The sequence below is a fragment of the Plectropomus leopardus genome, chromosome 13 (assembly GCF_026936395.1).
Source record: "Plectropomus leopardus strain MGB_pleo_1.0 chromosome 13, ASM2693639v1, whole genome shotgun sequence".
NCBI classification, from domain to species: Eukaryota; Metazoa; Chordata; class Actinopteri; order Perciformes; family Serranidae; genus Plectropomus; species Plectropomus leopardus.
In genome coordinates this window covers 24,676,737-24,690,598 of record NC_142188.1, presented here as the reverse complement: position 1 = coordinate 24,690,598, position 13,862 = coordinate 24,676,737, and the positions used below count along the sequence as shown (strand labels likewise).

At 40.7% G+C, this 13,862-nt stretch overlaps 3 protein-coding genes across 6 annotated transcripts in view; 1 reads left to right on the top strand and 2 right to left on the bottom strand.

Annotated features, from left to right (window-relative positions):
* Positions 1–4,010: 4,010 nt before the first annotated feature.
* Positions 4,011–7,819, bottom strand: ntpcr (nucleoside-triphosphatase, cancer-related). Its single transcript, XM_042502453.2, has 5 exons — positions 7,671–7,819; positions 6,679–6,841; positions 6,488–6,590; positions 5,754–5,963; positions 4,011–4,729 (listed from the first exon to the last, which is right to left on the bottom strand). The coding sequence occupies exons 1-5, from the start codon at positions 7,702–7,704 to the stop codon at positions 4,652–4,654; spliced, it is 588 nt and encodes a 195-aa protein (XP_042358387.2). The 5' UTR covers positions 7,705–7,819; the 3' UTR covers positions 4,011–4,651.
* A 945-nt stretch (positions 7,820–8,764) lies between these two features.
* LOC121954919 (microtubule-associated protein 10) lies at positions 8,765–12,141 on the bottom strand. The gene has a single exon (XM_042502666.2). It carries the CDS (start codon positions 12,023–12,025, stop codon positions 9,503–9,505), a length of 2,523 nt encoding a protein of 840 aa, XP_042358600.2. The 5' UTR covers positions 12,026–12,141; the 3' UTR covers positions 8,765–9,502.
* A 938-nt stretch (positions 12,142–13,079) lies between these two features.
* sipa1l2a (signal-induced proliferation-associated 1like 2, genome duplicate a) overlaps positions 13,080–13,862 on the top strand; it is a 105,842-nt gene continuing 105,059 nt past the window's right edge. For 2 of the 4 annotated variants that reach the window (XM_088086306.1, XM_088086305.1), the window contains exon 1: positions 13,080–13,250. The gene's annotated coding sequence lies outside the window, so the exon portion shown is untranslated. The remainder of the gene's footprint in view (positions 13,251–13,862) is intronic. The other 2 variants (XM_042501848.2, XM_088086304.1) reach the window with 1 other exon arrangement.

Sequence of the window (13,862 nt, the reverse complement as noted above, 5' to 3'; positions counted from 1 at the left end):
TTTTGATTAAAGGTAACACTTACACATAAAGTAAACATAAATTAAGAGTAATAGTTCTATTTACTTTACTTTTTCAAGGCAATCAGTTTACAGGATTATTTTAAGTAAAATCAACTTATTAGATTTTGCAGTGTGGAAAATAATAAATGCGGCTCATTATATGAATAGCAGAGAAAGACATTTGTTGAAAGCATGCAACAATTTCACTTTTTCATTCTTGTGCTTCTTCGTGCTTTGATCCCAGCCTCAAAAGGAAGACTTGCAGAGGGGTGTGCTCGTGGCCCGGATACAGGCTTTGAAACCCAACACTGTGCCTCCAGCAGCCCTGGGGAGCCCATGAAAGTGATGTAATGGGAAGAGTGGTTTAGGAATCATCGGTGGTGGGCAGCAGGGTGGAATAGTGGTTAGGAACCCAGATCAAATGGCTTAATTTCCACAGCCTTCGGATCCCATTTGACAGTAACTGCCCACCTGTCAAGACCAGCGGACCTGAGTTATGCCCATTAGCACAATGAGGTAAATTAAAGCTCAATTACAGCTTTCTGGCAATATATTTGAACTCACAATGCCTGTGAGCCTTGGAAAGCCTTGTGGCACAAGCAGTGAGAAGTCACATACCCAGTACATGCTGAGAAATTACCTTGATTTAAGCGAGCGATGCTCAGTGCTTACCATGTGCAGGCTTTGGCAGTGAGCAGCCTGACATCACAGATGCTAAGAAGCTTTAGCTCCGCATCTTTCAATGAATCACACGATCATCTTGGGAAATAAACTGTGAATTTGAAGTCCGGCTTTGGGAAAGCGGGAGCAGGATTTTGTGTATCTCCCACTTGGTCTTTGAACAATATGTCAGATTTTCATCAGCCGTGTTTGGCATTTTGGCCAAGGGCTTCTCGGACAATATATCATAATACCCCCCCCCACCATGGCTGTCATTGTGCCCCCTGGGCTGGTACCACAAAGTGCAATAACTGGAGAGAAATGTCCTCATCTAAGCTCCAGCTCCCCACCATAAACCCCACCACCCCTCCCTCCCACCCACCAGCAAGCTCCCTTTTGTCCTGGATTGTTGGTAAGCTCCTTGCATTTCTGTATCCTCCATGTGTGGAGGGATAAAGGGAACAGGGTGCCACATAGACATCTGTCCCGCAGATATGGTGCAAATGCATTTCTGCGATATGGATATTAATTCACTTCTTATTCATCCAAGGCTATTCTATATGGCTTATGCCGCGTCAATACATGCAAGTCCCCTGACAGCATATCCTATTGTTACAGTTCCACAATGGTTATGTATGAACAAACCCATGGTGTTAACAATGTAAAATAGCAGCCGTGATAACCATATGTCTGGACTGTACCATAAAATATACTGTAGTAATGTAAAACAGGGTTTTTGAGTATGGAGAGGGCTTCTCTTCTGTGCCAAAAAAAAGGAAAAACACTTATCTGTATGGATTTAGATTCTTTGCTACTGTAACAAATATTTATGTCATAATAATATGGAACATTTTATACATATTATGACATTGCAAATCTGTGGTTCCCAACAGTTTTTTGTCAGGCTCATCTTTACACAGCCAACACATAAACCAATCAACAATATTTCATTTATTTATCATTACTTGTAGAAAATTATTTTAACCATTTATCCATTATTTATAGTTTATACCAGTTATATGAGAGTATCGATTAGGTGTTCAAGCCCAAACAGCTAAAATGCTGTTGTTTTTTTGCTGATTTATCACTTCTCTTGTGCATTGTAGACATATGAAATTTTCCCCAGGGATCGGAAGTTGTGTGCAAATGCTGCAAAAGAAATATGACCCCAGTTGGCCTGATGGTGGCGCTATAATTAAAGGTCAACTTTGTGCAGTCATCACTCCTGCACCTTTACTCAGTAATCACTAAAGCTCACCTGACTAGATGTTTTCCATCATTTTGATTTTTTAAAAAAAATCTATTTTTGATGTTACCCTTTTAACCGTAGCTTCAATTTATTCCAAATTTTCTGTGGCTAATACCTGGACTATGTTTAAAAAGTTATTAAAAGCTTGTTGATATCTCCTTGCTTTTTGATGATATTGACCAATGAGCCAAAATAGTGGTGTGGCTCAGCACATAAATAGACCTGACACCACAATTGTGACAATCATCCAAAACTTGCAGGAAATGTCTACAGGCGTAACAGCAACATACCCTGAAAGTTTCATTCAAATAACCACAAGTGGTGCTAGACTGCAAAAAGAGGTGCGACCTAAAACAAATCAAACTATAAATCAGAAACTGTTTGTCCAGTCATAACAAAACGTATATGTTGTATATCAATGTTGAACCATGTCTATAAAGTTATTTTGAAGTCGTTCAATAGGGGGCTGCACCAGTTCCAAACATGTGCATTGGCTTAGTGCAAACTTTAGCCATAAAACAACAACAGTTTGTCCAAACAACACCAAACTATGTGGATATTTTTAATTAAGCCATGGAAGCATATCCAAAAATGTGCTGCCATTGATCACTAGGGGGTGACGGTGTTGCCAAAGAAGAGCGTGGCCCGGCAGAGATTGGGACATAAATGAATGAGTGTCTGTCTATTTGTCAGAAAACCTGTTAGTTATGTTTGTATGTGGGTGCAGTAAACTGTCAAAGGTCTTGATCCTGCTTACGGCAATGCTGGCTGGAACCTCGGATTTGCCACTTGCAGGCAGTATTGTATTGATATTGTTTTCTAATTGGTTGACCTACTCCACAATCTTTCCATTTACCCTCAGGCAACAGCAGACGTACCCCTGACTGGGAATCAGTGCTGTAAATATGCCCATTATATTGCAGCATGGTTTCTAATCACATCATGACATATCAAATGCATACACTGACACACACACACACACAGACACACACACACACCCTTTTCTTGTTCAAACTGGCACAGCCTTTGTCACAGTTACATAATCCATCTGCCACCCTGCTGCAGGGTGAGGCTGAGGATCGCCCTCCTATCAGGGGGTCCAGAGCTCGTTCAGCAGCACTGCTTGGCTTGTCCCACTGTGAACCATACCATCAACTCTAATTGTCCGTTAAGGCTTTGCCTACAATAACACCGCAACGCCATATTTCCATGTTAGTTCAAAAACGCGACCATTGCGATGTTGACTTTGAAGCCAATTCAGCGACTGCTGGTGCCAGTACATCCAGAGGTACGTCAGCGGTGGCCGCAGAACAGATGCTGGCACAGCAGCACGTCTGACGCAAATCACAGCTGGCAGCTCTCTCTGCAGCCAGCCTGACAGGTTACATCAGTTACACAAGCAGCATTAGCAAAAACAAGGCAAAAAAAATCCTTCCATGTATTTTCACTTTGAAATGACCTGAAGATGCTGTAGTGCTGAAACAAATATCTTTTCCAGAGGGTTTCTATTAAAAACCTTGATGCAACTGCCAGACTTTGGAGCTCACGCAGAGTCGGTGAAATTCCTCTTGCAGCGAGTCTGTCTGATCTGAACTATACGCAAACTCATGAACCTTGAATGCTCTTGAGCTACTTTAGTCTGTAAAAACTTCACTTCGAAACCTAAGGATATAGCCAGCTTGGACAAATGCAAATTAGGTAAAAAGTATTAATATGCCAGATTGAATTTAGTTGTTGACAGTCACTAAGCTTTACCTCTCTTCAAGTTTGACAACATGTCTCGTTCTATAGCTGTAAAACCCTTCAGAGACCTCTTTTGAGCTACACTACTGAAATAAATCCTCCATAAATGCACTCTGACATCTCAAAAATCCTATATGCAGTGATAGTATTTATCCTTTACGGTAATCTGGCTGCACATGGACAGAAACGCCATTATCTCCGTACGATAGAGCACAAAATCCCTGGAAAAAAAAGCGAAGCATATGTATTTTGAAGCAACACTGAAGCTTATCATCAGTATAAAAACATTTGCAACTGCTGAACAAATAAACAATTTCCATATTTAAACCGAAGAAAAGAATACCAGAGAAAAATCTCATTTCTGAAAGACAGCAACTGTTTATTTTTCTGTTTTTTTTCGCCATGCTAGTGGATGAATAAACCATGAATGGATTGGACATAGCTGCACCGTTAAATATTGATTGGTTTTCAATAAGCACATCCTCAGGTTGAATAGACAAACACAAGGGGGGGTCTTGCATTGCAAAGCCCTTCAAAAAAACATTATCACCACATGTCCATGTGAAGAAATGAATATTATACACTGATAAATGCCTGCCGGAGTCTCTACAAGACCAACAGCTTAATTAAAAATAAAACAGGGATGTTTTAAGGACAAGCAGTGCTTGACTCCGAGATCACGGGATATTTACACACTAACTGAACAATTCCGCCGCTGTGCTCCATCTCACAATCAATTATTCAGGATGCAATCCACTTTGAGGCTGTATGAGAAAGAGAAAAACGAATTGTATACATAAATACATGCATGTGACACAATAACTCTCGCAGCAGCTCACTATGCGACCTCAGGTCAGGTCAAAAACCCCGTTATGAAGCGTGTGTGTATTCGCTGAATAGTCCGGCTGTGTGCACTGTGTATGCACTGACTCAAATAAAACTTGCTGTCAGCATAAAGATGCAGTGTTTTTCCCCTTTGAGTTGCTCCGAATCTCCACATCAGGTTGAAGGTTTTAGGCAGTTTTGTAGTGTTGCTAAAATGTCTTGGAGAATGGCGTTTCTGTTTTCCTTAGACACCTAAGTGGCAAAAAGAAATAAGAAAGAAAAATGAAAGATTGGAAGTAGGCTCTTTGAATATAATGTAAAATAGGGAAGAGCACAACGTTGGTGTCGGTGCACAACAGCTTTAAAATGAAATAGCAGCATTGATCTGAAATTAGCATTTTTGCGGATATGACAACCTGATTTGATGATGCTTAAATTATGCGAGTTTAAGTAGTTGAAATAGGTCCCATTTGCTCTGGTTTTAGCTGTTGTCAGATTGTCTCAGAGAGAGCATCATCCAAGCCAAGTGTGAGGATTTAACTGTTTTGTTTAAATGTGTTATATAAGAAAAAATGATCTGTTTTGCATTTTACTAGGTTAAAGTAGTTTTCTTGTTTTGCCCAGTCAATGTATACGTTTTGAAAAGCATCATATTTTATGTCTGCATCTGCTACCAGTGGGCCATCATGATAAGAGCCGGGGTAATATGTCCACTATAGGATGGAGACCTGATGTTCTCTGTAATTCGGTGAAAAAGCTTATATGCATAAACTGACATCAGCAATCGGCCAAAATGAGTTGGAAAACTGACAACCGACAACTGTGATAAATATCTTGTCTTATAGGAACAGTGTCCACTTTGAGATTATCAATCACATATCCGACCTCCTATAAGTGAAATTACAAATCATATGTTTGCCAAAAATGGTTATACTGCCACACAACCCTGTGTATATATACAATAACTATTCGAGCATAGAGAGTATTTTGCATGACAATATCCATAACCGAGTCTTCCGTGATAAATTATGTTGACATTTGAGACCACCCTTTGTTGTTAAATCAGTCACGCATGATTTAGAGTTAATCCTGCTATAGGAGCAGGGATAATGCAGGGCATGCCCCTTCTGCGTTAGTGGCCAGACTGACTGCCCTCCTAAGACCAAGTGGATACAGTGTAAACACTGTCCTATAGCTATTGTGGGACTTAACAGCTCCTAAAGTGACCTAAATATCTTTAGTTTTCTCCCCAGAGTGTGCTGGTGTTTGTACTCACAGTGAAGACCTTGACGTCTCTCCTGCTCCGCACCTCCTCTGCCAGACCCAGTGGTTTACCCTTGGGGATCGGGATGGTGCCCAGGATGGTGTAGGAAGAGCTGTCTAGCGTCTGCCTCACCGCTCTGATGAATGAGTGGCTGAAGAGCTCCATTTTGCCAATCTCATCAATGACAAACACCTTCTTGTTCCCCCCATCTGCAGACCCGACCTGGGGAAAAAGGATCGTAGTGTCAAGCATGAGCATGCATAAGTGTTTGCTTGATGTCCTATAAGTAAAAGTTGAGACATTTATTGATAAAAAGCTTAACACTGGTGGCCATGTAGAAAAAGCTCATCATGTTAATGTCTCATGTGTGTGACTGATAGTGTGCTAGTGACAGCGTTTGTATGTTTCACACAACGGGTGATCAGCAGTGATTACAGAGACGCTTCGACTGAGATGAAAGTGGAGTATGTGCCGCCAAGGCGCAGACACCTTCCTTTACAGCACATGTGTAGGCGTCACTCCAGGCTCACTTTACATGCCGGATTAATCACGATCAGTGACAGCCAGACGGCACCACCGACACTAAAAACGTCACTCTGGAATTTATGTGTTTGCAAGCTTCCAATTATTCCATCAATTCTGAGAAAATCAAAGGTTTGATGGGTTGTGAAGAGGGAAAGAAAGGGGGACTGTTTTGCTTACTGTGATCTATTGATGAGTTGAAAAAAGCATGTGTGCTGTCTTACATTTCTGAAGAGGGGGAGTGCCAGGTTTTCAAATGAGGGCAAGTCAACCACATACTGGCCAACTGTGTATTCCCGTCTGCCATGAGATGAACCGGCAGCATCTCTGTAAGTCAAAATAAGGTGAAAGTGACTCAAAAACAGCACGATAAAAGAGCGGTGGTTTGATTTGGATAGGATGACAGTCCTGCTACCTGATTCTGGACAGGTGGCCCCTCTCTCCTGTCACTGTGACTACATCAAAGCCGACTCTGCGGCCTCCCTCTCTGACCTCTTCTGTGTAAAACCCTTCAACTCCCACTGCTGATGACACTAAAGCCTCACAGGCTTTTTGGACCAGAGTGGTTTTTCCCACACCTGAACGCAAAACAAAGGACATTATGAAACAACTGCTTTGTCACAATTAAAAATTGGGGTTCTGTAAAATGCTAGGATGAGTTTAACCCTTTGAAACCGGAGCAAATTGCTTTGGTTTCTTTCAAAAACACAGAGAGGGGGCGATGAGCAACTTAATGAGACATGGTCTAAAAATGAGCAAGATTAGTAAGAAATTGACAAGAAAATAAGCTCAAAACAAGTGGAAAAAATGTTAAAGAAAAAAAGAAAATCACCAGAAAAAAGTGTTGATTTTTTTTTTAAAACTCTATTATTTCCCTAATTTGCAGGTCATTTTTGTCACCTTTTAGTAATTTTTAAAAAAAATGTCCCCATGTTCATCAATCAATTTTCTCAGGTTTCAGCAACTTAATATTTTATGTAAGGCGTCTGAAGGCAGAAATAGAAAACTGATGTCTGTCCAAGTTACAAAGACTTGATCATTGCATTACTGATGTTTGCAACCTTATTATTATTAATCAGTGCTCTCACTCCATTAAATTTAAATTAAACCAATAACTTCTTCCAATGAATGACAAATATTGAGTCATATTGACTAAAAACCTTTTAAAATAGTATGTCATTGTGTATTGCTCATGTGAATGTCTCTAAAATGTGCGAAAGGACGTAGTTACCATAAAAAGTTACCAGTATAATTCAAAAACAGCTAACAAAAACAAGCTAACTTTCATGGGAACCAACAGAAACGTCTCCAGACAGGGACACTGGGCTGAAACAGCTGACTGACTGCTCTGGATTTACAGAGACTGTAACTTCATCTGCAGCGGACACGCGGAGTGTAAAGTGTTACCTGGAGGTCCTGTCAGAAAAACGTGTTTGATCATTTCAGCTCACACCGGCTCACATGCTGCTCCAGCTCTTCCGGACACACCAGGTTGACGCATGCGCGGTAGGCAGTACACCTCAGAACTTTATTTTAGCCTCTTAGAGCTAATTTAATAATCCTAAAAACGGTGTTTAGGAGTCGTCAGCTATATGTGATGAAACAAGTAGTGTAACTATATTTGACAGTAGATCATTATTGGTTTAACTGCATTTACATTTGCGTAGTGATTCAAGGAGAGAAATTACTTTTTGACATTTTTCTTGTGTGTTTATTCACTGAAACTACAATTTGGAGGCATAAAAGGTAAGAACTATTTTTGTTGTTTTTATTTTACTTTTGCTTCTCTACTGTTATGGAACTGTCTTTGACCACACTTAGTGATTAGTATTAATTATTGGTAGTTGCATGTCATTTTGGAAGATACATGGCTAATTAATCCTGCTTGGTGCAGCACCACAAACGTCATTCTAGTGTTTGAAGGCAGGTGTCTGACTAATGGACATTGTATACAAAAACAAAGCTGACATTCCTTAAACTTCCCCATTAACCCTTTACACCTGGATCGACATCAGTTTTCTTGTGCTGCATTCAGATATCTTCCACTAGACTTTAAACCTCTGAAACCTGAGAAAATGGTTTGATTTCATTCAAAAGCGGGAAAAACATAAAGAGCAACTTGGCAAGAAACATCCCACAAACTGCTAAAAAATAAAAATAGTAAAAGGTGACAGGAGAATGGTCTGAAAATTAGCTGGGGGGCAATATTAGATGTTATCCATAGTAAAAACAACAATAAACAACAACTTCTACTAGCTTCTTATTAATGTTGAGGCCTTTTTTTTGGCTGAGTTGCTTGTCGCCCTCTTGTGTTTTTGAAAGACCTCAAGTCAATTTGCTCTGATTTTAAATGGTTCATAATGTTTTTAGTTTGTTTGTTTGGTTATATACATGACCTGTGAACAAGTCAGAACCTTTTACAATAAACTCATCTGAGTGACTTTGTGTAATTGCAAAGTACTTGCAAAGCTATGCTTTCAAAGAAGCTTTCCAAACACTGCTAATAAATACAGTAGTTTATTTAACAAGCAAGTTCAACATCAGTAGATAATGTAAAACATGATTTAAAAAGGTCTTATTTCTAACCTAATAGTCCAGAAAAATACCCAACTATGACAACCACCGATAAGTACTATAAAATTGAGATACTCAATGCACAAGTGTCTTAAGAATTCAACTTAGGTAAATGTACTTAATAATAATGAATTGCCATCAGCGCAAATGAGTAAAGTTCAGCTGTCCTGCTGGAACCCAAAACCTGCAGCAGCAATTCAAAACGAGACTGGCATGCAAAGCACTCCACACCGGCTTTAAAATGAATGAAATAGCCGTCTTTGTTTTGCTTATCAAATAATATCAAGGGGAAAATGCAAAGTAGCAGGTGGTATTTAAAGGAAATCGGGAGCTGCCCTCGGAGCTCTGGGAGATTTTCAACTTGTGACAACTCGACTGGAAACGTGCGCTTACAAGTTAAATTATTTGCATAAACGGTGTGCGCTGAGAGATTTTCCATCCTCTTATATGTCACTAAAAGACTCATGGTCCAACAATTTATGCAAATGTCCAGCAGCCTAGTATTAACTGAGTGATTAAGATGTAAAATGAACACATTCATTTCCATAAAATAGCTGGTCTTTATTCAAATAATTGGACATCAGAAGTAAAAGGATAATTTAAACACACAGAAATGTACATATTTGCTAGATCTGCACATAATGAATTCTGGAATTCCATAATGTTTACATAGTATAACCAGGGAGTTTGTTGGCCACTAGCTCTGAGATATGCCGATACTCCTTTTTGAAATCCAGAGATCCGAGCTCATCCTCCAGTTCCTCAATCTCTTGTGGTTCAAAGGAGGATACTGATTCTGCAGAAAGTCCTCGAACAGGACCGCTGTTACCGCTTGACGCACTCCTTTGACCTCTCGATGATATAAAACTCTCCCCACCAGAGCTTCTTTCCACTCTACTACTCTCCGTCATCTGTTTTCTGGAGCATATGGTTTGCAAGGAAGACGTCCCGTCTCTGTCACCATCGTCGGAGGAGAAGCTGAGGGCCGAGGCTTTGGTTCGAGGTCGGATGATGTGCGTGCCCCTCAGGGCGCGCTGTGGAGAGCTCGGGGCTTTGATGGGCACAGGGAGAACTGCTCTCCTCTGGAAACCTTCAGAGTTGGAAAAGTCGGGGCGGACAGGAGACCTGGGCGTTTTGGCTCTGGAGGGCTCAGGGCTGCTCACAGGGTCAGGGGAGTAGGCATCGCTGGGCTCAAAGCTGTTAAAGTCATCGGCGTAGTCTTCCTCCTCGTTTCTTTCCCTGCTGGAGTCTGAAAATGAAGATTTTGGGCTGATGTGTCTGCTGCTCCCTGAAGAATCAATTTCCTCTCTGCGCTTGTCGGCTTCACACTGAGATTTGACTTCATTTGACTCACTGTGATGCTCCTTCTTGTCTTTGTTGTGGGCAACAGTGTCACAATCCACTCTGGGGATCTGAATAAAGTCTCTTTCAGAGAGGGAAGGTTTTTCTAAAATTCTCAGAGAGTCTCTGTCTTTTTCACCATGGATTTTTCCATGCAGAGTTTTCTGTTTTAGTGCGATTGTTTCTTGTAGTTTAGAGTCCGCTGTGACGCTTTGTATCACTGTCTCAATATTTTCATTGAGACTGGAGCTCTGATTTAATGTTGATTTTCTTCTGCTGGGCTTCATGCTCTTCTTGCTCGACTTTGTCTTTCCTCTAGTCATTTTTGACTGTGTTTCATTCTGTATTAAATCAATGCATTCACGACGTTTTACTCTCAGAGGGGAAATTTGCTTCAGTCTTAGATTGAATGTTTTAGTTGTGCCATAAACAAGCTTCTTCTGAGGAGATTTACTGGAGCTTTTACTCTCAGTCAAAGCCTTTTCTTGTTTGTTGTTCACTGGAACAGATGCGGGCCTAACCACTGGTGTAGAACAGTATCTGGGGGAATGTAAATGTTTTGAGTGGGGACTAGTCCCCTGTCTGGTTTTCTGCAACAATTTTGTTTGTGCCTTTTGTGGTGTGTTTCTATGCCCGGCTGAAGGCTCTGTGGAAGCGGGCCTGTAAATCCAAGATAGATTGGGGTGAATGGACAGCGGCTGGTGTTGGTTCTGCCCATTCAACTGTGACAGCTCAACGAGAAGAGCATTTAGTAGAGGCAACTGTCGTAAGGCGTCCCCGAGGACACTTGGAGTCGTCCCACTTGTTTCTTGGTGTTTTGAAGTGTTTTCATGTCTTGCTCTGTGGTTCACCATCAGAGAGCTTGTAACATCGCTTTTATTTTCACCTGTCTCTTCCTCTGAGTCTTCAAATGTGAATGCCTCTGAGTCTAGATTCAGTATTTTGTAATCTCCTCCTTCATTTTTGCTGTTGTCCTCCACAGAATTACTGTAGAAGAGAAGTGGCGGACAGAAAATACTTAAATCGTCTTCAAAATTGTTTTCTTTGAGTGTCTGAGGAGGTCGACTTTGTGGTTTCTGCATGTCAACACAAACACTATTGTCCTGTTTTATCTCATTGATGAAGATATTCTCATTAGACGGTTTGTTGTTTTGGATGTGTTCCCTAACACCCGGCGTCTGCGATGAACAGACATCCACACTGTCAGGAGGCGATGGTGATTCTGCAGATGTGTTTTTCTCCATGCTGCTTTGCTGTACATGCTGTACTCCATGAGCACCAGCGCTTTTAAGATCCCTCCTTTCTGTGATATGTGGCAGTAAACTGGCTCCCAGACTTAGCAGTTTGTAACTCAGGGAAATTGATCCGATTTTCTCACCCATAAGGTTGCATACACAAACAGCTCCTCTCTCACCATGAGAGGAGGGAGTTGTAACACCATGTTCAGTCACGTCCTGCATGACTCTGTCCATCACTTTTGCCAGTGAGATGAGTGAGGTACCAACTAATTTTGGGATCTCTTCTTTCACATCCAACACCATAGCATAGAGCGGGGTGTTAGATAGATGGGTATGCAGTGAGTTCAGGTTCATTTTGAAGAAGCAAGACTTCCCTCTGTTGAAGGTGTATTCTCCCTGCTGCTCCTTTACATGATGTCCTTGTTGGTTAATGTCACCGCTGCTCTTTGGAGGCTGATAAATGAGCAGCGTTGAGAAATCCAGCAGTCGCACTCCCAGAGCCAGCTCGTCAGAAACTTGACTTTGTGTCTCGACTCGAATACACTTCACCAAAAGCTCAAATGAAAAAAGAATCTCGATATTATCGCTATTTTGTCGTCCTGACATCATGAAAGCGGCGTAACTTCCCAAAACAATAGGCTAACTAACTAGCTGTTCGTTCGTTAATCCGCATTTCAAGCATTTAGCTTCTATCGGTTCCATGGAAACAAACAGCCGTCGCGAGAAAATTGCGTCACACAGTGCCCCGGGATGCATGGGAAATGCAGTTTAGGGGGGTCATCGCGTACAGCAGATGTTTAAGTTTGGATTAGTAACAGTTATAGTGTTTGTTTAAAAGACAGGGCATAGTTCGTGTAAATAAAAAATAACAGAGTAAGTCTATTTCCAAAATAAAAAGGTAAAATATAAATAAGCTTATTATTTTTTAAACTTTATTTACATAGCACTTACCAAAATTACAAAGTGCTTTACGAAAATCAAAAACCATAGACAAAAATAAGGTTTTTAAAAATTATGTATCATGGAAAAAATAATCAACACACAAGAAGTAGTAAAATAAAAAAAAATAAAGCAAAAGTAAGTTCAGGCAATAAATCCCGTGAAAGCACATTTATAAAACTATTTTTAAGCGGGATTTAAAGTTTAAAATTTAAAATAGAAATTTAAAAAAAACTCCAAAAAAACCTTACAGGCACAACATTTAAAATAGAAAGAGAAAAAACCCTGCAAAATAAAGTTTAAAATTCAGAATAGACAGAGGAAAAACTGCAAAATAATCTTACAGGCACAAGAAAACATTAAACATTGCAAGGACGAATACATATGAGGATAATTATTTATTCAGATACAGAAAGAGCAATGTTTCAGCAGTTCACCAGATGGTGCCACTGTAGGGCTTACTGGGCTTATAGACAAAAATAGTCTTATGGTGAATGGTGACAAGGCCATCGGACTTAGTTTACATGACGTTATTTGCCTGTAGCATGTAGTGGATATTAGTGTGTAGGTGTCCCTTAAATATTAAGAAACAAACCTGTGTTGATAATAATGTGTGTTTATGTGTGTTTGAGTGTGTGTGGACAGGAGTGAACTGCACAGAGTTTCTACAAGCGTCGTGTGGGCGGAGTCTTTCTCCCTGCGTGTTGTCATCACGGAGATAGGTGCTGGATGGATTTCTCTATGGTCCGTGCCACTCCAGTCTGGAGGCTGACACCGAAAGAGAGAGATGCCAGACCGACTACCGCAGCTTCAACTGGTTTTTACCCTTTCAGGATAACTAGCGACTTTAACAACCTCGCAGCCTGGCCGGACAGCGCTCTGCTTACATTTTAAGGTAAGACCTTAGTGCATTTTTCCCCTCCGACACGAGCACTAAACTAAAAAGTAGGGCTGGAGCTAAAAGTGAGGAGCGCTACACACAGAGAGGAGCGAAAGGCGGAGAAACTCATTGGCATATCGATGGTGATAGTGAACACAAAGGATAAAGTTACTTTAAGACAACGGAGTGAAATTAATTTGAGCGACGAGTGTTTAAAAAATGGAGGATATGATATTTTAGCTGTAGCCCGTGTGTATTTGCACATTAATGGTGCCGTTGACTTGTCGGTTAATTGACTCGTGTTTGTTAATTTACCAAGGAGTATGTTAGCCTTACGTACAAACCTGATTCAAATTAAATTTGGCTTAAGCAATACTATAAAGTATTTCATACCTTATTTTCTGTTAATGAGAAACACATTGTCGTCATATTTTTGGTTATGTAGTGATGTTGGTTGTGGTGGTGTGCTCGCGCGCGCGCGCGCGAGGGGTTAATTAGACTGGATTTACAAACAAACATTTTTGAATGATTTTGTTTAGTGGAGTGCTTCCACGAAAACGGTGGGGGGCGATAAAGGCATCATTGTCCAACTGGTCATGGATAATAAAGCCTTCACATGCTCACTGT